General features: G+C 50.3%; 1 protein-coding gene across 2 annotated transcripts in view; it reads right to left on the minus strand.

Annotated features, from left to right (window-relative positions):
• The window catches only part of GCN1 (GCN1 activator of EIF2AK4), a 59469-nt gene that overhangs the window by 19880 nt on the left and 16594 nt on the right, over positions 1 to 22995 (minus strand). The window contains exons 11-37 of one of the 2 annotated variants that reach the window (XM_045458151.1): positions 22516 to 22644; positions 21943 to 21993; positions 21560 to 21658; positions 21167 to 21340; positions 19481 to 19633; positions 18242 to 18334; positions 17092 to 17167; positions 16784 to 16943; positions 15314 to 15503; positions 15091 to 15215; positions 13878 to 14056; positions 13486 to 13579; positions 12251 to 12364; positions 11960 to 12158; positions 10895 to 11050; positions 10228 to 10409; positions 8714 to 8794; positions 8206 to 8349; positions 7056 to 7183; positions 6682 to 6871; positions 6402 to 6472; positions 5613 to 5778; positions 5066 to 5260; positions 3869 to 4115; positions 3295 to 3416; positions 2847 to 2961; positions 1836 to 2015 (exon numbers count right to left, since the gene is read on the minus strand). In XM_045458151.1, coding sequence (XP_045314107.1) covers positions 1836 to 2015; positions 2847 to 2961; positions 3295 to 3416; positions 3869 to 4115; positions 5066 to 5260; positions 5613 to 5778; positions 6402 to 6472; positions 6682 to 6871; positions 7056 to 7183; positions 8206 to 8349; positions 8714 to 8794; positions 10228 to 10409; positions 10895 to 11050; positions 11960 to 12158; positions 12251 to 12364; positions 13486 to 13579; positions 13878 to 14056; positions 15091 to 15215; positions 15314 to 15503; positions 16784 to 16943; positions 17092 to 17167; positions 18242 to 18334; positions 19481 to 19633; positions 21167 to 21340; positions 21560 to 21658; positions 21943 to 21993; positions 22516 to 22644 — 3813 coding nt within the window. The remainder of the gene's footprint in view (positions 1 to 1835; positions 2016 to 2846; positions 2962 to 3294; positions 3417 to 3868; positions 4116 to 5065; positions 5261 to 5612; positions 5779 to 6401; positions 6473 to 6681; positions 6872 to 7055; positions 7184 to 8205; positions 8350 to 8713; positions 8795 to 10227; positions 10410 to 10894; positions 11051 to 11959; positions 12159 to 12250; positions 12365 to 13485; positions 13580 to 13877; positions 14057 to 15090; positions 15216 to 15313; positions 15504 to 16783; positions 16944 to 17091; positions 17168 to 18241; positions 18335 to 19480; positions 19634 to 21166; positions 21341 to 21559; positions 21659 to 21942; positions 21994 to 22515; positions 22645 to 22995) is intronic. The other variant, XM_045458152.1, reaches the window with a different exon arrangement.

Below are 22995 nucleotides of genomic sequence, written 5' to 3' on the forward strand. Positions count from 1 at the left end.
TGAAAAAAAAACAAAAACTAACAACCCGATTAAAAAATAGGCAAAAGATTTTAAGAGTTCTCCAAAGGAGATATGCAAATGGCCAAGAAGCCCACGAAAAAGTTCAACATCATTAGTCATTAGGGAAATGTAAATCGAAACCACGATTAGATGCCACTTCACATGCACTAGAGTGGCTATGACCAAAAAAGACAGACAATAACAGCGTAGGCCATGAGAACTCTCACACACTGCTGCCGGGAATGTCAAGTGATCCAGCCACTTTGGAAAACAGTCTAGCAGTTCCTGAGAAAGGCAGACAGTTACCATATCATGACCCAGCAATTTCCATTCCTAGGTACCTAAGAGACCTGAACATGTCTAAAAACACCACCATGTATGCAAATGTTTATAGCAGCATTATTTCAAACAGCCAATAAGCAGAAACAACCCAAATGTCCATCAAAAGTTGACTTAATAAACAAAATGTGGTCTATCCACAAGATGGATTATTGGGCCATTAAGAAAGCACTGATGCATGCTACAACATGGATGAACCTTAAAAACATTATGCTAAGCTCAAGACGCTAGACACAAAGGGACAAACGCATATGATCCCACTATACGAAGTGTCTGTAACAGGTAAATGCAAAGAAACAGAAAGCCTGTTAGTGGCTATCAGGGCCCAGAGGCAGGAAAGGGAATGAAGAGTGAATGCTAACAGGTAGGAAATTTCTTTTTGGGGTGAGGAAAATGTCCTGGAAATAGACTGTGGTGATGCTCGTGTAATTTTGTGAATATACAAAAAAAAAACACCGAATTGTATACATTTTTAAAAAGTGATTTTAATATTATGCAAATCATATCTTAATTTAAACACACACACACACACACACACACACACACACACACACACACACACACACACACACCATGCTGGATTCTCAAAATGAAAGCACTTCCCTTCCTTTGATACAGATCAAGACTGTTTCCGAGCCTTAGGAATCTCCAAGGCTGTTGAACATTGTAAAAGACAACAAAACCCAAGTATACCTATTCATCCCTTAAAAAACAAAACCACACAGAAAACATCATCTTCTGAATAAACAAAAGTCTGGTAACGCCTGGCTGAACTACATTGAACAATTACCTATGTTCCACACTAAAGCTTAAAAATTCACCTCGCTTAGCGAGGTGGCTGCTGGGTTTTGTTTCTAGAAATCAACCTCTTGCCATCACTCAATCAAGAACCACACGACAGGGGCGCCCGGATGGCTCAATCGGTTGAGCGTCTCTTGATTTCGGCTCAGGTCATGATCCCAGAGTCATGGCACTGGGCTGAGTGTGGAGCCTGCTTGGGATTCTCTCCCTCTGCCCCTCTCCCCCGCAAGCATGCATTCTCTCTCTGAAGTAAATATATTTTTAAAAAAGAACCACACTACAGAGCACAATTAAGGGGAATAACCCTTCCCTAATCTTCCCCTCTATCACACATCTTCTGCAATGAAACAGAATAGAAAGTTCCCAAAGAATGTACGATGCTGATGTGGCCCAGAACATGTCATTTAATTCTGTTGACTTCAGGGCTCAGCTTAGTGCACAGGATCTCTCAGAGTCAAGCGCTTCTGAGCCAATGACTCAGTTTCTCCATTTATGCAGTCAACGATGACAGCTCCAGACCAGTGGCAAAACTACTTTCAAACTACTTCCCACTAGTTGTTCTAGAAAAAGGGCTTCCCAGAATTTAGAGGTTATTTCAATGTGAGCATATCTGTCCTCAGAGGGCAAAGATCTTTGCTGAATGCCTGTTCCCTGCAGTGTCCGGGGATGGGAGGAGGAGCCAGGGAGAAGCATACCCAGGATCTCCGGATTCCTGATGACGGAGCCGATCTGCCGGAGCGCCTGCTGTCCAGCCTTCTGCACTTTGACATGGGAGTCAGTGAGCACCTCCGTAAGCTTGGGCACGATGTTGGGCAGGCAGGATGACAGCTGCTTGGGAGCACAGTACGCCATTGCCCCAAGCAGCTCCACCGACCCTGCAGATGGCAGACACAGGCCAAGCATGGAATCACTGAGCACAGGCCAGGGAGCCACTTGTGCCAGCTGCCTGAGCAAGGGACAACCGGCCTGCCCCTCTGCAGAGTGTGGCAGACTGCAGACTGTGGCCCCTCAGGCAGTCCCCAAGGGGAGGGGCAAGGAAGTTGGGGGGTGATGTGACTCCAGCAGAGTGAGCACAATGCTCCTGAGTCCTACTGAGCCACAGGATTCTGGGTGTCATGCAAGGCGGTATAGGGAAAAGAGACCAGGATGGGGGAAAACCTGACTGAGTCCTGGTGGTGGTCTAAGGCCGATTCACTGAATCTCTCTGGCCTAGTTTCTTTATTCACATGTGAAGAAACTCATTTAGATCTGTGATTTTTCAAACTGCAGGGCAAAGCCTGAAGGACTGAGGGGAAGGCCAAAGGAGAGGCCAAGTAGGAAGGCCCCAGGTCTTGACCCTGACCAAACCAGAACAGCTCTGCTTGTGTCTGCTTTGCATATTTGGATGCCAGATAAGATTCTATTTTTAAAAAGGAACTTAAGGGGGAAAAAACTTTAAAGTCACAGAAAGTAGCCACAGACTAATTTTAAGGCTCTGGGATTTCCTCGCTGAGGGCAATGGTTTCTGCCAGGGGCCTGTTCTTTGCATGAAAGCGCACAAATTATTGAAGGACTGAGGCGCATGATGACTCAGAGGGTCTTGGCCTTGCCCGTGGGCTGGGGAGCACACATGCACAGGACAAGACCCCTAGATGGCTTCCTGGATCCCTGCAAGGGCAGTCTTCAGAAAAGGAAGTTGGACAGAGACATAGAAAGAAGCAGCTTACCAGCTTTGGTCCTCCAGGATTCCTCCTCCAGGGCAGCCAGTAAGGAGGGGAGCACCAGCTTTACCCCGTGAGCACTCAGGTTGCTCATCACAGCCTTGGCACAATCATCTGCAGCCTCAAGGGAGAAGAAAAGGCAATCAGGGGCCTCCTTGCCCAAGCAAGGGTCAAGGCCCGACAGCAGACTGAGTGTTCCCCCTGGCAACCAACACTTAATTGGGGTCTCCTGTGTCAGACCCTGTGCCTGGGCCTATAGTCACAGCTGAGAAGGAGAGTTTCTCACCTCACAGAGCTTCAGCACTTTACTGGGAATCAGAAGAGACCGGTGCCCAAGGTATAGGTGGAGAGGTTCTGGAAGCGGGCCCTTCCACCACCTCCGACCCGTGGCTGAAACTCACAGCCAGCGGCAGGCTGGCTGCCAGTGGGTCTCATGCGCAGCCTCAGGACTTACCTCACGCACGTACTGGTTCCCATCCCCGAAGCACAGCAGCAGATGGGGCAGCACATGAACCACGTATGGCTCGAAGAGCTTCCCCAGCATGGTGCAGAGCATCTCGAAGGCAAAGAGGGCTCCTGGGGGGGAGGGTGGGACAGCTGGGAACAGACTGTGCTCTGAAGGCAGCCACAAGATAACCTCCCTGCCACTTCCTCACCCTTTGGACACAATCAAGGCAGCTGTAGGACTAAATCGGCTGCCCTGTGAGGGAGCAGCACCCTCTGCCTCCCCCAGAACAGGGATATGGCTGAGCAGAAAGAGGGAGAGAACAAGGGAGTGTCTGTCACTTCTTGGCACTAATGCCAGTAAGGCCAATTCTCTCTTGGCTGATGGTCTCTGAGTAAGAAATAAAGTCTAGGCCACATCAGCAAGGACCAGATGGAACGGGTTACACAATCTGCCTCCTCAACAGCACACACACAAACACCAACTCTTCAGTGAGGAAGGAAAAGCCTGATAGATTCCTTCCTGTGGCAGCTGTGGGAACCGACTTCCCATATTAGGCAGCCCCAAGCTCAGAGACACTCACCCTCTCGCCGGCGGAAGTTCTTCTTATCCTGGATGGCATCGGTCAGCGCAGCCATCATTTCCTGCTGTTTTAGTGACAGGATACCCAGGCCCTTCACCAGCCCTGCCAGCCCATAGGCGGCCCCTTTGCGCTCTGCGTACTTGTCTGACTCCAGCAGCTGCTGCATCAGCCTCTGGATCATCCCTCCTGCGTCCTCTTTGATGGCTGGCACGAGAGGCGGCAAGCAGCTGGCCACAGATTCCTGCACCTACAGGAGGGGCCCACCTAGTCAGCGCCACAGCTCAACTACGGCCAGTTCCTGGGAGTTGCCACAGTCCTACGCAGCATCTCACCACATGATGTCCCCAAAGCCCACCTCAGCCACTGTCTGTCAGACAACACAGGGCGTCAGACAAGCAAACAGTGTTATACGCCCATGGATGATGCGGGCTCCCTCAGGGTGCACAATACATCTGTTAGGCCTGGGCAGGTGAGAGAAACTCCAGGAAGACTAAACCCACTTGCAAAGAATGGTCCAGGGAGAAGTGCATTATGGTATTCCTTAAAAATGGCCCAAGTTTTCTAACTTGTCAAAGGCACTGGAAATTCAGCTGGGCCTCACAGGGCCAGGCCCAGATTAACTGGTACCAAAAGACATGATCAATTCTGTCTTCTAGCCATAGCTCAATATGCTGTGCTGTCAGAGGCTCGGGCAGGTGAGTGTCTGAATTTCTTTTACCACAATTTTGCAAAGCTACATTTGACGAGAACATTCTGAGTGCTCCAAAATGTAAGTCACTTGGGGGTGGGGAGGGGAACATATATTTTCAGAAAAGAAAACAACAATCCTCACACTATGGCTTGGGAGACTACATTAAAAGGCCCCTGAAATGTGTAAGGAACACACAGAAGGTCAGGGAAAGCTCAGCATAAGGAGTGCTGGGTTTACACTAAGTGCAAAAAACAACTGTTAGTAAATGAGTAGGGAAAAAAATGAAAACATCTAGTATGAAGCCTACTGGAACAAAGTAACTCCCTCTCCAAGGGTGTTCTTGACCATAAACCAGGCTGTCCCGAGACAGAGGATGACTCCTCGCTGAGAACTGGCCCTTCTGAACCCTGATGCCCAACTCGGCGCTAGCACACAGAGGCACATCTATCTACAGTCAGTCCCAATTCCCCAGCTGGCTTGTGGGCCCCAAGCCAGGAGGCAGGTACCTGCTGGGAGGGGGTAGAGAGGGCAGCGATGAGTTTGGCAACAATGGGCTTCACTTTGGGGTCGCTCTTGTCCAGGTGCTTGGCCAGAGAGCCCATGAGGACCACCACACTCTGCCGCACGGCATCGTAGCTGGCATCATTGGGCGCATTCTTCAGGAACTCCTCGAACACTGGCAGCAGTGAGTTGACGTTCTCCTGGAAAGCCAAGCCCACCTTGAGCCTCAAATTAACCCTACAGGCTGCACCTGGGGATGATGGTCTCTGCCCCAAGGACCAAGACCGTGTCTGGCTCTGGGACCGGCATCCTGACAAGCCAGTCAGTAATGCCAGCAGGTTTCCCAGTTTTCTGGCAGGAATGCAGTGGACTTACAAGAATTTAACTACCTTACAGGGTCTTTTGGGCTCAAAAAAAGAAAAATGAAATCTTGCATGGGGCCAGTGGCCCACCAGGCTTCCTGACACTCAGCCTCCCTGTGTCACCACTGCTTAGCCCTGCCTCCTGCCCTGCCTGCTCCTCACCCCCTCAGCTGGTTATAAGATCTTTTACCTTCCCATGGGTGTTGAGGGTCGCAAGGGCTGCATCCAACATGCACTTCCGGACATCTGGGTTTCGGTCGTTGAGAGCATCAGGGACAAAAAACTGAAAGAGGGGCTTCACCTGAGAGCTATCCAAACACTGGGAGAGCTTGTTTAGGGCCAAAGCCAAGCCACACCTAAGAAATAAGGGGGTAGCGTGTCAGGCGGCGAGGGCCGGCCAGGAGCCGCCTCTGTGGTGGAATCTTCCCCGACCTGCCACAAGAAAAGGGAGCTTACAGCAGCTCCCTCTGGGGTGCAGAGCACAGCATGGAGCCCACTGCCCAGTGCTTACCACCAGTCTAGACAATCGTCTCAACAACCCATTTGTCAAATGGAGACCTCCTGCCATCTGCCCAGAGTTTACTTCCCTCCAGGGCGACCTTGGGCACGAACAAGCTCTGCCTCTGTTTCCCCACCTGTGAGTACAATGCCCACCCTACCTCCAGGACAGGCTGCAGGAGGGGAGAGAGGTAAGAGAATCAGAGGTAAAGGCACTTGGAAGTGAACATACTATTCTTTTCAGCTATAGAGCAGTGAGAAGGTCCCCAGGGACCTCTGAGGAAACAGAGGCTTGGAGGAAAGGAGAAACATGCCAAAGTCACTCGGCTAGCCCAGGAGGAGCCAGGACTTGAACTGAGGTCTGACTCAGAGGGAAGTCTTGTCCCATTATTCTACGTTGCCTCTTCTTGGCACCCAACTCACCCAACCTGAGATATCTCAGAAAGCTCTGAGTGGAACAAGATGGCAACGGCCATTATACCTGGCTTCCCACTGATCTGGAGGAGATTCAGAGATAACTCGTCCCAAAGCATCCAGCACTGGGGGCGGCCGCTGCAAAAGACAGGCTGATAAATGTACTGCTGTGCGCTCTCCAGTCAAGCCGGGCAGGCCAGCCGTCAGCTGTGAGGTGGGAGATCAGTCACAGCCACGCTGGGTCACAGTGAGCTCCAAGACTCCTATCTGGAGCAGGTCGGAGGCCGAGCAGAGTCCAACCCACTCTCACACAGCCCAGCCCGCAGCAGGGTGCACAGGCCACTCACATAGAGCTTCTCCTGGTAAATCTCCATGAGCCTGCCCATAACCTCTGCCGCCTGCCGCTGGTACCGTGCCACAGCCTGGGAGAGGGCTTCAGCCCCGGCCTGCCTCACAGCTGCCTCGTGATAGATGACATCGTCTATCAGCAAGGAGCAGAGGTCCGGCTGCAGATCTAGGCCCATCGTTGACCAGAGCCTGTAGCAGACCAAACAAAGGCGGGGGCTAGTGAGACAAGGGTTTGCAACATCCACTCTGCCAAACACGACCACCCAGCCCTTCTCTTGCTGTTGGCTGAGCTCTCTGGGTCCAGTTATTTCATAAGGGAAGAGAGGACAGAGCAGGAAAAAAAAAACCAAAACAATCTTCCAGTGGCTCTCACCTCTCAGCCAGCTTCTGGATCTCTTCCTCCTTGTCAAACTTGACCACCCAGAGCCTCCGCAGAAGGTTCAGGCCATTCTTCTCGTCGGTATCAGGCGCTGGCAATACCATGTGGAGTTCCATCAGTCCCTGAGAGGGGGTGGGATGGGACAGGTGAGGCCCAACCTTTGACCAGAGCCTCTGAGCTGCCTCTTTACCTCCCTCTAAGGCTGTACTATCCAAGACGTAGCCACCAGCCACACATGGGTCTTCAAAGTTAAATCAATTAAAATTAACTCTAAGTTCCTCAAACAGCTTTCCCTTTGTGAAATGACAGGCATGCGGGGATAGAATCTTTTTTACCATAAAATTTTAAAACTCTCAGTGTGCAAGACAAACCTCAGAAAAAAAGACATTCCCTTTGTTTTCTTTGAGAAAAATTTTCCACATGGCTATTGTCTTCCACATCTTGCCAAGAACCAGTGAAAACTCAGTCACAGATCAATAGCAAGAGGCAGCAGACTGGCATTAGGAAGCCCTGTCTCATACTCCAAGGGGAACCTTTAGTCTGTGTTCCAAAAGCACCAAGAAAAGCCCAAGTACAAGGTGATGAGTTGAAAAAACAGGGGCACCTGGGTGGCTCAAGTCAGTTAGACATCCAACTCTTGATTTCGGCTCGGGTCATGATCTCACAGTTTGGTTCATGGGTTCCAGCTCCATGTCAGGCTTCACGCTGGCAGTGCAGAACCTGCTTGGGATTCTCTGCCTCTCTGCCCCTCCCCTGCATGTACGTGCGTGTGCACGCTCTCTCGCTCCCTCTCTCAAAAGTAAATAAAAAACTTAAAAAAAAAGGGAAAAAGAAAAAACAAACTAATCCACTGAGTTTTGTCTGTCTATAAAAGTACCAAGATCCACACTCCATTTTAAAAATCTGGTCAAGTCTTCCAAGGTAAAGAAAAAATGGCCAGTGACACACTGACAGCTGCTTTGTTGCTCCCCTTCCTACAATGACCCTGACCCACCCAATGACCTCTTTTCTTTGCCTCCAGGACACCCTGGTGCAGATGTGAGGCATTTCCCATCATTTGAAAGACTGTCCCTCATGCAATTCAAATACTTGCACTGAGAGACAAGGAATACCCCAGCAACCCCAGAAGGGAGTGGGCACGTACCCGGAGCGCAGTGTCCCGCACGCTGGCACAAGGGGACTGTAAAGCACAGAGCAGCACATCCACTTCCTCCTGCTCTGCAAAGGCACAGCCATCCTCGCCACTGCTGCTGGCACACAGGGTAGTCAGGGTGTCTGAAGCCAGAACCTAAGGAAAACATTGATGCGCTGGGCTCGGTCCAGCAAATTACTTACTTCTATGGGATCAGGCAGGAGGCCGGGTGATGGGCTGAGGGGCCCACGGAGGGATATGAACTGAGGACACCCACCCCAAAGCCCTCGTGGGTCCAAGCCCCCTGCTCTAGGCCAAGCTAATGGCACAGCCCATGCAGAATATTCAGGCTGGCCATAACTAGTTGAGAATATTCAGGCTGGCACTTAAAAATAGCCTTTTAGCTTGAGTCCAAAAGTGAGGGATAAGAAAGAGAACCAGGATTCAACCCCAAGCACTGGGAACTGAGCTCAGAGTCACAAAATGAGTTACAGCAATAGCCAACTGAAAACCAGATCACCTGCAGGCGGGGAGAGCCTGTCCCGATCACCCAAGTCAGAAGGCGCAACATGGCCACACGAGGCAGCAGCTCCGGGCCATTCTAGGAGAGAAATGTAGGGAAGTCAGGGTGAGGCTCTGGGGAAGGTCTGCAACCACACCTAGGAACACAAACGGCAGGCAGCATCCTCTCTCCCTCAGGGGAACATTCTGGGTCATACGGCCAACTCCACTGTAGAAACACTGACAGCTTTACCACTAACTCCATGGGAGCCAACCCCAGTCGGCCACCATCCTCAGGGACTCAAAACAAGTACATTCTGAAACATACTTTAAATTCACAGTACACGAAGTACAGATGGCCCACAAACACAGGGATATTTCACTTTACAAGTAGTAAAAAAAAATGCAGGATGAAACGGGATACTATTCTTTTACCCACCGTTGGCAAGGTGAATTACCACCTGAGGTTGTGTTAGGTACAGAGACAGAACTCTTGGTGAGGGTCTAGCTCAGAGCACACCACATAACCTGGCAACTCCATGCCCAAGAACGTGTCCTATGGGAATGCTTATGCGGCTGCACAAGGGTCATACGTATACAAGGCGGCACACTGCAGTGCTGCTCAAAATAGGGAAAATATCAACAGGAAGAGTTCATTGAAACATTGGCGCACCTGCAGCACAGAACCCTACACAGCCTGTAAAGCCGCTGGCATTAAAGAAGAATGGAGCATATGGTCATATGAAAGCAGGACAATCAATTTTTGCCTGTGTGGGGCAGTATGTATATATATGTATGTGTATGTATATATATACACACATATATATATATATATATTTTTTTTTTTGGCTTCTATGTTCTTCGGTTGTTTTTTTTTTTTTTTTTTTTTTTTACGTTCTTGGAATTTTTAAACACATACATACGTTACTTTGGCACGTTTTCAGAACATATGTTACAAAGGAAACCCTTCAGTGAATGAGGTCTAATCTCAAAATCACAAGAAGTCAAAGGCAGCGTGATCAAAATTATCTTCTGAGTTAGAAAAAAAACTAACAAAACAGGGGTGCCTAGGTGGCTCTGTGATTAAGCATCTGACTCTTGATTTCGGCTTGGGTCATGATCTTGCGGTTTGTGGGTTTGAGCCCTGCATCGGGCTCTCTGCTAATGGCATGGAGCCTGCATGGGATTCTTTCCCTCTTCCTCTACCTCTGCCGCTTGCCTGCTCGCACGTTCTCAAAGTAAATAAACATTACAAAAAAAAAAAAACAAAAACAAAAACCACACAATAAATTAATAAAAAATCCTTCAACTTCTCCAAGTCAGAAACTCTCAAGAGACCCGTAAGCTTCTTTGAGGCTGTCAGTGCTGCACTAAAGAGAACACTTGGGTTCTCCTCACCAATGGCTGCTGCGCTAGATATATGCACACACTCTACTACCCCACCAGAACCCGTGATAGGCCAACCAAGTGTGGAGAGCCCCTGCCTCCCTGACCCGCCTCAAGCCAAGGATAGAGCCAAGCTCCCCTGCCAACCTCATCCACGCGCCCTGGGGGATTGTTAGGTGAGGCCCTCAGTTGGGCATGGACGGTGAGGATCTGAAGAATCTGGGCCATGCGCTCTTCCTCCTCCTCGCTGTGGTGGGGCATCTCAGTCAGCACCATCTTTAGAAACGGGAAGACCAAGGAGAAGGCTGGCGCAGACAGGGGCGCAGCTTCTGTGAGAGTAAGCAACAGACACACTCTTGCAGGCATCTGCCAAGCTGCCGCCTCAGTTTCCATTCTCCAGGTGAGCAGGCGGAGGGGTGAAGGAGGCTGGAGGCTCCTTCTGATGCCCAGAAGCACAGGATATGATGACAGGGATGAAAGCTGGTAGCCTGGTTCTGCAGCCCATCATGCTCCTACCCCAAACACTGCCCAGTTCCAGGATGAGAAAGGTAAAACACACAGGTAGATTCCAGTGACAAGAAGCAGGTTCCCAAGGCGGGGAGGGGTCACAGTAGCTCACAGAATACCAGGACTCAGAAATTCTCCATCTGGTCCAACCCCCCATTTTTCAGAGGAGGAAACGAAGGCCAAGAAGGAAAATGACTCGCCCAAGGCCACAGCTGCAGGAAGCCCTGGGGGACATTGAGGCTCACGAACTTGCTGCACCGGCATATACCACCTCGTGCCCGCTGCCCTTACCTGCACTGTTCCTCACCTGGCTCACCCTTGCCCACCCTGCTGCTGATGGTGTGGCTATGCAGCAGGGTCACCGCCCTCTTCACGGCCACCGACAGCTCTTCCTGGCACCATGACTTATCCAGGGCACACTCTGGCTTCAGCAGGCGTAAAGTCACATGGCTCACCAAAGTACCTATGTCCAACAGAAGGGACCCAAAGGGGATGACCGATACAAAGACACAGAATCCAGCCTGGGCACAAACCAGGGCCCCCAGGTAGAGGCACGTTATCCCTTAATCCTAGTTCTGCTGTGCCAAACCTAATTTCTCATTTCATGTTCATGGCAGCACCGGGGGGGGGGGGGGGGGGGGGGGGGGGGTGGTGCATGTAGGCCAGTAGGAGCTGTCCTTCCAACACTAAGAAGTTAAAAGTGTGAGCCCAGAGTTGTTCAGAAAGGGTAAAGCTCTACCCATTTGGAGCTCCCACCTTCCATGTAATAAGCCCAGCCAGCCATTAACAGTTTTGGCAGGCTCCATAAGCACCAACTAACTTTTCCACTCAGAACCGTTCCCAGATTCTAGCCTCACACCCATAGGAATATACCCTTTAAGCTAGAAAGTCTGCTTAAGGCCATTAACCCATGAGAGTGAGGCCACCATAACACCCAGCCACTACCTGGTCTTTGTATCTCCATAGCTAACAAAAAGCTAAGGGTCACAGAGACCTCTCATCATGGACACGTGGCTGCTCAGCAGCTCTGGGCTGCACTGACCAGCCACGTGGCATCAAACCAACCCCATTGCCACTGAATTTCTGACTGATTAGTTTTAAAATTGTTACAGAAAGACCACACTGATTAGTGTTTAGAAGTCTGTACTCAGAGTGAAGGGACCAACAGACATAAAACAGGAGGGAGGACAGAGGAGGGAGCTCCATGTCGATCCCAAGGATATACAGCTTGAGGTTCCAAGGCTGCTTCCCTATGGAAACAGAAGTCGCTGGCCCAGACCACCGTGTGCCTCCCCACAGGTGCTCAGGGGCATCCCCCACCCCCTCCCAAGCTGCCGTGGGCCCCACCCACAGCCAGCAAACAAGAACTAACCCAAAGCCTTGAGCCTAGGGGGCATGACGCAGGCAGCCAAGGACAGGAAAGGGTTCTTGATCCTGGGAGCAGCCAGGGGAGATTTCAGCAAGGGCAGGAAAGAGTCGACCAAAACAGGGATATACTGGGTCAGGCCAGATGGGTTCTTGGCGAGGATGGTGTCCAGCAGGCCCAGCGCTGCCTCCAGCTCACCGTCCAGCTGCAAGCAGAGTTGGCCGAGGAGGCAGGTCAGCAGGGCCTGCTCCGGACAGCAAGGGGCGGGTCTAGCCTGTGGTAGCAGCAGCCACTCACCTCCTGCAGCCGCCTCCGGACCTGCGCCTCCTTGTCCAGCTGGGCCTGCAGCATCTCCTTCTGCTTACTGGTCAGCTGCACCTCCTCTTTTATACCTTTCTTCTTCTTTATCTCCTAAAGGCAACGAGCAAACCAATTCCGTCTCCAGGGAACAGACCTCCCTCCCTACCACAGAGTAGGGAGTGAGATCTGTCCCACAATCAGCACCATGCCAGCCCAAAGTCTGTGACTTGGGCCCCCAAACCTGCCACGTGGCCTCCCCCACCTCCCACAAAGTCCACAGCCACCTGGTTTCCAGAGGATGGAGACAGCAGTAGAGAAGTAATTTCTTATTGCATTCTCTATTGACAAAGGCAAGAAGAGCCTTTAATATGTTAGAAAAACGAAAAGTCCCTCAGTGAGCTGGGAAGGGTATCCTACCCATGCAGCTTCAGATTCTAAACCTTAGCCTCCCTCCCACAGATGCTCTCCCCTCGTATAAGTTGGAGCCTAAAAAAGGCCAAGAAATCACTCATTCATTCAACAAGCATTTATTGAGCACCTCCATTGCGCCAGGCACTGCTCTAGATGCTGGGGATACTGCGGGGAAGAAGGCCAAGTCTCTGCCCTCACGGAGCTCACAATCTAGTGGGCGAAGACAAGCAATGAACATGAACAGGGTGACTTGACAGCGGGATGAAGGTTATAAATGAAGAAATGAAATATGCTGCACAGTAAGCGGGAAGAGGGGTGGGGTCTACTCTGGACTGGGTGGGCAGGGTGGTTGCCTGAGAGGGGGACAAGGGAGACAAGGTGTGGTAAAGGGCCCAGTGTGGTAAAGGGACCTGCTCTGCTGTCAGAATCGGCTCGGTTAACAAGCCGAATACACAATTCCCCAAAAGCTACACAGGGCCAGGCCCTACGCATTCTCTCAGGAGGAAAGACGGGTCCCAGCCTCTAGGAGGTGGGGTAACAGGCACGGAATCAAGTCACACCATTTGGTGGGAGAAAGGTAGGAATTGGCCCTCAGCAGAGAGAGAAATTTGTCTTCCTTGAGTTGAGGGGTGGAAAAAGCTAAAGAAAGGGTTAAGTAAAAAGGGTGGCAGGGGGACCCCGGACTGGTGGAGGGGTCAGAAGAGTGTGCCATGGGCCTCAGGATGACCCCAAGGAACGGTATACACAAAGCAGGGAAAGTCACCAGCCTGAGGCCACAAAGCTCAGCAGCCACCTCACGTGTAATGCTTCCATGTACTCACCTCCTTGAGCTCCAGCTCAATGATCTGCTCCTTAAAAGAATAAGCTTTGTTCTCTCGCTTCATGTTGGCCTTCTTTATGCTGTCCTGCTGGGCACTGAAACATCAAAGCAGGTGATCAGCCAGCTTCAAAACAGCCACCAGGTCCTCCAGCCTCCCACCAGTAGTGAAATCCCAGCTAGCTTTGAAGTTGTATGCACCAAGAAAGTACCAGACACTTGAAATGCTCTTGTATCCCAAGCCTAAGCATGTGCCTGGAACAGAGCAGTACTTGTCCAACGAATGGAAAAGTGGTTTAATTGATTCCTTGCAACAACCCTGTAACGGAGGCCTCTCTCTCTTATAGGTAAGAAAACTAAGGCTTGGGGCAACTGAGCCCATGAGTGGGGGCTCACCTCTGGATGATAGACTTGTCATACAGCTCGCCGGCAGGAGTCTGCATGATGGCAAACTCCTCCCGTGTCACCTGGCGCAATGCAGGGTTCTGCACGGAGGCAGTGATGGTGCTGATGAGCTGTGGAAGGACCCGGTCCGGGGACAGGACGGAGAGGGAGCCCATGGCATTCATGGAAGACTGTCAAACACAGACAGGGTCAGGATGCACCAAGACCGGCACTGGACAGGGGTCCTGCCATGCCTAAACACCCTGGCTACCAGCTCTTCTTCTGGCCACTGCCTGCTCTTTCTGAGCATTGCCCCCTCCCCAGCGTAAACAGTAGGAGTGTGTGCCTGCCTTCCCAGGAAGCATTTCCCGCTTGGTCTGGTACCAGCACCCTGACTGGGTGACACATTCCTCTACTCTCAATCTCTGTGGTGCAAGTGAAGCTGCCCCCACCTTTTCCAGAGGTGGACATATGACACAGCCCAAAAGGACAGGCTCAGAAACAAGCACAGGCCCCAAATCAGGTCAACAAGGGCAGTGAGACCCCATGCCAGTTTAAATTTTTTTTTTTTTTTTCAACGTTTATTTATTTTTTGGGACAGAGAGAGACAGAGCATGAAAGGGGGAGGGGCAGAGAGAGAGGGAGACACAGAATCGGAAACAGGCTCCAGGCTCTGAGCCATCAGCCCAGAGCCTGACGCGGGGCTCGAACTCATGGACCGCGAGATCGTGACCTGGCTGAAGTCGGACGCTTAACCGACTGCGCCACCCAGGCGCCCCCCCATGCCAGTTTAAATGATTGGAAAACACAAGCTTTTCTCACTTGGGCTGATAGGGACAAGCTATAAGCCTGGAAGTGTGTCAGCTGCCCTGCTACCAGGGAGGAAGAGACTGTTGGAGAATGAAGCCCCCATCATGGAGAGCAGAGACGAGACACAGATGGAAGAGACAGAGAGATGGCAGAGAGTAAGAGAGACACCACCTACAGTGTCCTGAAGATAACATCTGAGTCCCCGTAGCCAGCATCGTGCAGAGCCAGTCATATCCTGTGACTCAGCAGTGAGAAGAGGCAGGAAGCTCCCTCTTGTGCTTAAACCATGTTTGCATTTTCTGTCACTTGCAACCCAAGGGTCCAAGGCCACATTTCACCACACCTGCACCTCTTTCGTTGAATCCTCCCTCTGACACTCTGACATGAGGCCAGAACTAGTCCATATGCCAATCACCTGGTTCAGGGGACTCTGCATGGTGATCCTAGGGATGATCTGATCCAAGTGCCTGGTGATGAAGGCTTCGAGGTCAATCTTCATCCTGGCGAGGAGCGCTGGCCAGAGCCCAGACTGCACTGCCACTGAAGAGAAGGGGAGCAATTTGAGGCCTTCTGCCCAGCCTACCCTCATCCTACCCAGTGGAGTCCCTGCCCCTCCCACACTCGCCCCAGGCACAGACCTAAGGATGGGTGATGCGAGATGATCAGCATCTCCTGGGCCAGCTGTTCAGTGTTGGTAATGTCACCCTCCAGTCCTGGCACCCCAGAGATGACACAAAGAGCCTCCTGCAGGACCCTCGGAGGTACATAGGCCTTGCCTGCCTCAGTCACCTCCCCAGCATCAGTCACCAGAGCCTCTAAAGGTAGCACCTGCAAGGAAACAACTCATCAGCCCCCACTACTCAGCACCCTGTGCAGGCCTGGCACACAAGAGACAAAGATGCCAGGGGCACGGCTGCCTTTCACACATGGTGTTCTCTGGGGTTCCTGCTGGAGTAGAGACATGCCCAGCTCCCTGCATGGGACTTGCAGGCTGTGAGATGTGCCTGGAAGGAGGAAGCACAAATGACTCTGCACCTAAAAAGCCCATGGGAAGAAAGGTGGCCACAGAAATTGGTCCAGGAGACCCAGCCAGAGAGACCACAAGTCTGTCACTGGCCCACATCCCTCAAGCGGGATTAGGGAGGGAGGGACATGGAGTATAAAGAGCACTAAAAAGGGACCTGGTCTTTGGGGTCTACTCTCACTTCTGTCACCCACTGGTGGGGGACGCTGGGCAAGTCATTTCAGCTGCTGGAACCCTGGACAATTCATATAAAATAAAGATATTTAGCCTGTTTTTTTTTGTTTGTTTGTTTTTGTTTTTGAGAGTAAGGGAGAAAGAGGGGGAGAATGCATGAGCAGGGGAAGGGGACAAAGGGAGAGAGAATCTTAAGTAGGCTCCATGCTCAGTGCAGAGCCCAACGTGGGGCCTGATCCCACAGCCCTGGGATCATGACCTGAGCCGAGATCAAGAGTTGGATGTTAACTGACCGAGCCACCCAAGCACCCCATAGCCTACCTGCCTTGTAACAGCAGTGTGAAAAAAGCAAAAGAGAGAATGGGTTGCAAATGCTCTAAAAATTATAAAGTGCTTTAAAAAGAAAGTGTTGGGGCGCCTGGGTGGCGCAGTCAGTTAAGCGTCCGACTTCAGCCAGGTCACGATCTCGCGGTCCGTGAGTTCGAGCCCCGCGTCGAGCTCTGGGCTGATGACTCGGAGCCTGGAGCCTGTTTCCGATTCTGTGTCTCCCTCTCTCTCTGCCCCTCCCCCGTTCATGCTCTGTCTCTCTCTGTCCCAAAAATAAATAAACGTTGAAAAAAAAATTAAAAAAAAAAAAAAAAAAAAAAAAGAAAGTGTTATTCCATTACTCAGTGATAAAAAGATTCAACTACAGGTCACAATTCTGACAAGAAAAGCATCTCTGAAAAGACAAAGAAATTATATGAAATAAGATGTTATCAGAGCTTCAAGGGTAGGGCAGAAGATTCTGGCATCACCCAAGTGTCTCAGCGAGAACAGCACAGGAAGAGACCAGCGAACTCCCATGGCATAACTGGGGTGGGCTAAGTGGGTCAGTGAGCCCCAGGTTCTGGACCCCAGCTGCCCTCACCTTGTGAGAACTGAGGACAGCCTTCAGCTCCTCCAGGAGTCCAAATGCCAGCTTAAAGCCCCCGAGAGAGGACAGCAGCTTCCGGACCGTGTGCTGGGCCTGCCTGCGCACACGCCAGGTACGACTCAGGAGCACGGCCACCAGAGCCCGATGGTACTGCCTGCAAGCACAAGGACATAGCACCCTGGGGAAGGTGGATGTGGGCTCTCCGCAGCCAGCCCTCCCACCCTGCACACACGCTGTTTCTTAGGCTCCTGCCGCGGTCTGCCCCATGTGGCCCGAGGGGAAGGTAAACAGGCCTCACGTACTGAACTTTGTTGCCTGTGAGTCTATGCGGGTGATCAAGGAAAAGTCTCTCTGTCAGATGCAGCACAGTACACAGGGCTAGGAGGGGAGACAAACAGCAGAAGTGTTTTTAAAATACAGAACGCATCCAGAAGGAACTGAAAAGGCCTGGAAAATGAACACCAAAACGTAAATGTGATTATCACTGGGTCTGAAATTCCTTTTTTGCTGACAATGTACACAAGTATTTTGGACTGATTAAAAATATAACGCTTCATTCTAATTAAAAATTACTATGCAGTTCTAAAAAAGAGGGTGAGGACACTCACATACTGAAGTAGAATGATTGCCAAGTCTACATAGCACAATGTGTATGGCAGGCAGGCTACCATTTGTGTAAAAAAAGTGAAGAACTAACACAAAAAGACATTTGCTGGTATAAAGTATAAAATATCAAGGATACACAGAAGCTAATATAACTGGTTCTCCATGGCCAGGGACATTGGGTGGCCAGAGATCAAAGCAGGGGTATGATTTTCAACGTAGGCCCTCTTGGATCTTTTATTTTTTAATTATATGAGTGTATTTCCTATACAAGAACTAATTTTTTTTTTAAATCAGGAAGTGACTAACAGTTTCAGCTCGTTTATAATTGAATGTTGTGATTTGTGAATCAAAAGACTTTTCAAATCACTGATTAGCGGCAGACACCCCTAAGGCAACCTAGAATTTTAAACCTACATTTAAAGATCAACTGTTCCTTCTCTGCCGGGAGAGAAACCAGTATTTTTGTGTCTCCTGGTGGGGGAGTGCAGCCAGCCACACTCCACCATAGTTTTTCAGCTGCCTTGTAATAACACAAGAAAACCTCCGAGACAGCACCAATTACCCAATCAGCTATAATTAAACCTAATACTGCAGCCTCACAACCGTTAGCACTCTGTCTCCACAAATCTACCAACTCCCCCATTCCCCAGCCTTCCAAGCCCCACAGGGGTGCATTCATTCCCATGGTGGCTGACAGCCCAGCTGCTGACCACAGCACTCTGGTCCAGTTTTTGCTTAGCTGACTGGTCGAGGCAACAGGCAGTCAGGGAAGGGTCCTCTCTGAAGACCCGCCAGGGAGACTCGGGCCCAACCTCAAGTTCAAGAAAATCCAACTAAGTCACTCACCATCCTCTGAAGCCATGAGCAGGAATTTCTCAGAAGTGAAAATCTGTTTCTTCTCATCTACAATCAGCTGCCAGAAACCACTCAGTTTGGCCTCTGCAAGAAACAAAAGGTCACTCCATGACATAGCCCACTCCATCTGCCAGGGTTGGTCCCCTCCATCCTGAAGCTGCTGGGGCCAGCTACGTGGACAGACCCTGCTTTGCAGCAGGCAGCAATGCTCCCCCAGCATGGATGGGTCACCCCTAGCCTCACTGCCCACCCCCTCCCCATTCTGAGAACTAACCAGTCCTTCTGGTGTCAATGCCTACATGAAAACCATCTGCTGCCTACAGAGGCCCAGGCAAACATCTCCCACCTGAAGTCCCACCTACTCCAGCTGCCAGGCTGAAACCCTTGTTCACACATCGTGCTCTCCCTGGCTGAGGCTGATCTGAACTCACACCCTTCCAGCTGGTGAAATCCTTCCTTCAGGACCCTAGTCCAAAGGCTCCTTTGTGAAGCCTTTCCTGACAGCCAGCACCTAAACCAAAAGGAATCCCTTCTTCAAAACTGCTTTACTGCCACATTTTACCTCAAACAACGGACATACTTTTGCATCTCCTCTCACTAGAGTAAAGCAGCTTAAAATTTGTGGAATCGCGGTCATGTTCATCTCTGCCTTCCTGCCAAGGCAGCGCAGGGTTCTGGAATTTACACAGATGGCACCCAATGGTATAGAAGAGCTGAACTCCATTTCTAACCACAGGAATAAGTTCACATATGTCTGCAGCCAGAGTAGGACATGCACTAAAGCAAGCATGGAATACCAGGAAGCCACAAAAAGAAAGAGAAAGCTCTTTTGGTTGTGCCAATTTGGAATCTTTTCCAAGGCATATTCAGTATCTTCAGTAGAAGACGACTGGCTAGGGGGAAGCTTTTCAAGGTACACTCTAAAAAAGTCCCACTATACTAAACCCAGGTCAGTCTGGACATTATATACAAACCCTGTCCCAGAGCACTTGAGCAAAAGCGCAAAGGAGGACAGTGACAAGAGTCACTGGCTGTATTCCCATCTCCTAGCGTGACCCTAAGATTCATCCCTGCACACATCCCTAGTGTGACCCTGAGGCATCCCTGTGGCTGCCCCAGTGTGGTGGTGACCAAGCTGATCCTGTGAAATCCTAAACATCAAGACACTCCTCCCAAGGACTATGAATGAGGCGTCATCTGCTACCATCCTGGACAAGCTTAGACCCTTACCAGCCTGCGAGTCAGCCACCGAAAGCTTCGAGAGCAGCAAGGCTGCAGCAACCCCTTCAGTGACTGTGGGAACCTGAGTGCTCTGGGAGGCTGCCTTCTCCACTGTCTGGATGAGCAAAGGCAGTAAGTCCAGGGCCTGCAATAGTGTGTCACCTGTGGAGAGAGGACCAGCAATTTACAAAACTCCTTGTCAGGGGTGACAAGATTACTCAAGAAAGGAATTATCCACTGAGGTCTGAAATGCTAAAGCCCTTCAGTTACCCTGTCAAATGCTGTGAAGTAGGGGAACTAGAAGCAAACCCAACAACCACAATGTTAGAGCTAGAAGGATCATTGCAAATCCAATAGTTCAGTTATCCGTTTGATGGGTAAGGAAAGAGATGGAGACAGGTTAAGTAAGTTGCCCAAGGGCACATAGCTGGTCAGAGAGAGCCAGGGCCTATCGCAAACCTAGCAATTTCTTTCTGGGGCTCTTCCCCTACACCAGACAAGCTCACGACCCAAATTCCAAAACCAGAACCAACCTATTGACCTATTAACTAAACCCACTTGGTTAAAATTTAAAAAAAAAATTTTTTTAAGTAGAATTCTGTTAAAAAGTACAGCTAAACCGATGTTTTCTTAACTATTAAAGTGTTATATAAGAACATTTTACAATAAAACACATATTTCATTTGGATGAGGTCATGAATTTGAATCTAAAAAAATGTTTATTTTAATGGCTTCTTTTGTATTATGTGTACTTTAAAAGTGGCAAGTAGAAACAGCTCAAGCTGAAGAGACTAGTTTAAACCAAGTCTCTGCTATCTAGAACTCAATCTAAATCAAGATTGGTCAATGCAGCAAAACTGTAAACTGACATAGAGAGTACAGGCCCTGTAGATAAGGGACACCCTTCTGTGGAATCTCCTAGACATTTCTTTAAACACAGCTCATCACAAGCGTAAGCTTTTTAAAAAAAGAAATACTAGCCTAGGGGTGCCTGGGTGACTTAGTAGGTTGAGCATCCCACTCCCGATTTTGGCTCAGATCATGATCCCAGGGTCATGGGAGTGAGCCCTGTGTCAGGCTCTGCACTGAGTGGGAAGCCTGCTTAAAATTCTCTCTCTCTCTCCCTCTGCCCCTCTCCCCAGCTCATGTCCTCTGTCTATAAAAATTAAAAAGAAAAAAATTTAAAAGAAGTATAGCCTATACGAGAGGTAGAAATTAACACTAGAGATTTCTACCTTGGAAATCAAGGAGATCATAGATCCTATGCAGATTGGAAAGTTTCCCCCAGCTTTGCCTGGGAAAGAGGTAGATGCCCATGCCCAAATGACAGGTTTGTCAGCCCTGAAGAAAGGGCAGTGCTTGCTTTCCAGTAAGTCCAATGTAAAGTATCCATGAAGTTGGACTTTTTCAATCAGCCAACTCACAATCCCTTGCCCAAGAGTTCAGATAATATAGTGACAGGTTATAGTCCTGGGTCCTCTCTGAATGAAGCTTTGTAACTTGAAGGTGTGATATGGGAGAGAAGTCAAAGTCTGCTGTGAAGACTGGGCACTGATCCAGGCTTTGTGGATGATTAAGCCCGAGGCTCCCAGAGGCTCAAAGAAGTGGTGCAAAGTAAGCTGGACTGAATGGGAAAGCTGGGGACGGTGACAATGCCCAGAAGACTCGGTCACCCCTGCAGGGGAGGCATCTCACCTCGGAAGCAGGCCAGCATGCACTGCAGGTAGGCATGCCGCACTGCAGAGGTGGAGGTTTTAAGGCTGAAGGCTTTCTTGAACCATTCGGTGAGCTTCTTGGGCACTTCTGTGGTGAACCGGTTACACCAGAGAGCCAGGACAGAGACAGCGTGCACCAAGGTGCCTTCATGAACTAGGGCAAGAAGCAGAAATCCAGTCAGTTCAGCATCTCAGGCCCATGTCCAATCGCTGCCACCAGCACCCGAAAGCAAGCAAGGGTACAAGGGGGAGGAAGCCGTGATGCTTCAGGGGAGGTCTGCCTTCAGAAGGGGTTCATGGCAGGCAGCTCTGGCTGTGAAAACCGGAGTCAAGAGGGGATCCAGACTGCATCCTTACCATGCTGCACAGTTACCTTCTTGCTGGAGGAACGGAATGAACAGCTCAGCCACAGTCCCATTCAGGACTTGACTAGAAGGCCCAGACACCACGTGATGACTGACACTCCCGATCCCTGTAAGGCAGGGGATTTCCTGCTCAGCACAAAACCACAAACACAGGAGTCTTCCTGCCGCTGCCCACTTCCCTAGCGGCCATGCCTCTCCTCTGGCCATTAGTGCCTTTCCCTCAATCCCCCCTCCAGATGACCTGCCTTTTAGGGAAGCCAGCCTCCCTCTCGCTAGACTCAAACAAGTCCCACCTGCCACACAGGCAGGCAGCAGAGTCCTGGAAGCCAGGCTGGGATGTCCAGGATTATCAGAGGAGTCAAGATCCAAAGACAGACCTGCCTTACTATACCTGAGAGGACGCTGATCTTCTGGGCTACAATGGTCAGTTTTCCCTCCGAGCCTGAGAGGAGAGACGGCAAAGATTCAAACTCCACGTCTGCCACATTTCCCATGAGGGTGATTAATGTGGTCATGTGTGTGACACCAAGAGACAGCTTCTGATTCCAGAAATAGACTTTCTATTGTGAAGCTGGGTTTATAACATTTCCTAGACTTTTTCCTGATTAGAACAGTAGTTTTGCTCTTACAGAAAATTTGAGAAACAAAAAATATAAAGGAAAGCATTTAAAACTCACCCACATGCCCACTACCCAAAGACATTATGAACATTCTGGGGTACTTCCCTCTAGTGTTTCCCTTTATGCATACAATAATGTCTACGCTTAAAAAAAAAAAAAAAAAAAAGAGATCGCCCCCATCTACACTGCCCTGTGCATGCTTATGTTCACTTCCCATGTCTCATTCTACTGAGAGCCTTCTCCTGGCCACACGGCCTTGACATAAGCAGACTCAGAGCCCCAAGTCCCAGGCAGGTTCCGGCCCCACAGCTCAGCCATTCTCATGGCCAGGAAGGCTTACTCACCACCAAGGATAGCAAACAGGTGCCTGGTCAGGGCTTCTGTCGCAGAAGAGTCACTGCACTGGCGAGCCAGGTTCCGCAGTGCCAGCACAGCCTCATCCATCAGGCGGGGACTGTTGGACTTCAGCTGACCTGGACACAGAGAGCTGCAGCTCAGAAAGTGCTGAGAGCTGAGGATCCAAGCTTTCATCTTTGTCTTTCCATGTTCCTAATTCTTCCATCCATGACCTGGGTGTTCTCGTTATAAAGAAGCTCGGGGCACCTGGGTAGCTCAGTGGGCTAAATGTCCAACTTTGGCTCAGATCACAATCTCACGGTTTGTGAGTTCAAGCCCAACATTGGGCTCTGTGCTGACAGGTTGGAGCCTGGAGCCTGCTTCGGATTCTCTGCCTCCCTCTCTCTCTGCCCCTCCCCTGCTCACATTCTCATTCTCTCTCTCTCTCTCTCTCTCTCTCTCTCTCCCTCTCTCAAATAAACAAACAT

The sequence above is a fragment of the Leopardus geoffroyi genome, chromosome D3 (genome assembly GCF_018350155.1).
Source record: "Leopardus geoffroyi isolate Oge1 chromosome D3, O.geoffroyi_Oge1_pat1.0, whole genome shotgun sequence".
Taxonomy (NCBI): Eukaryota; Metazoa; Chordata; class Mammalia; order Carnivora; family Felidae; genus Leopardus; species Leopardus geoffroyi.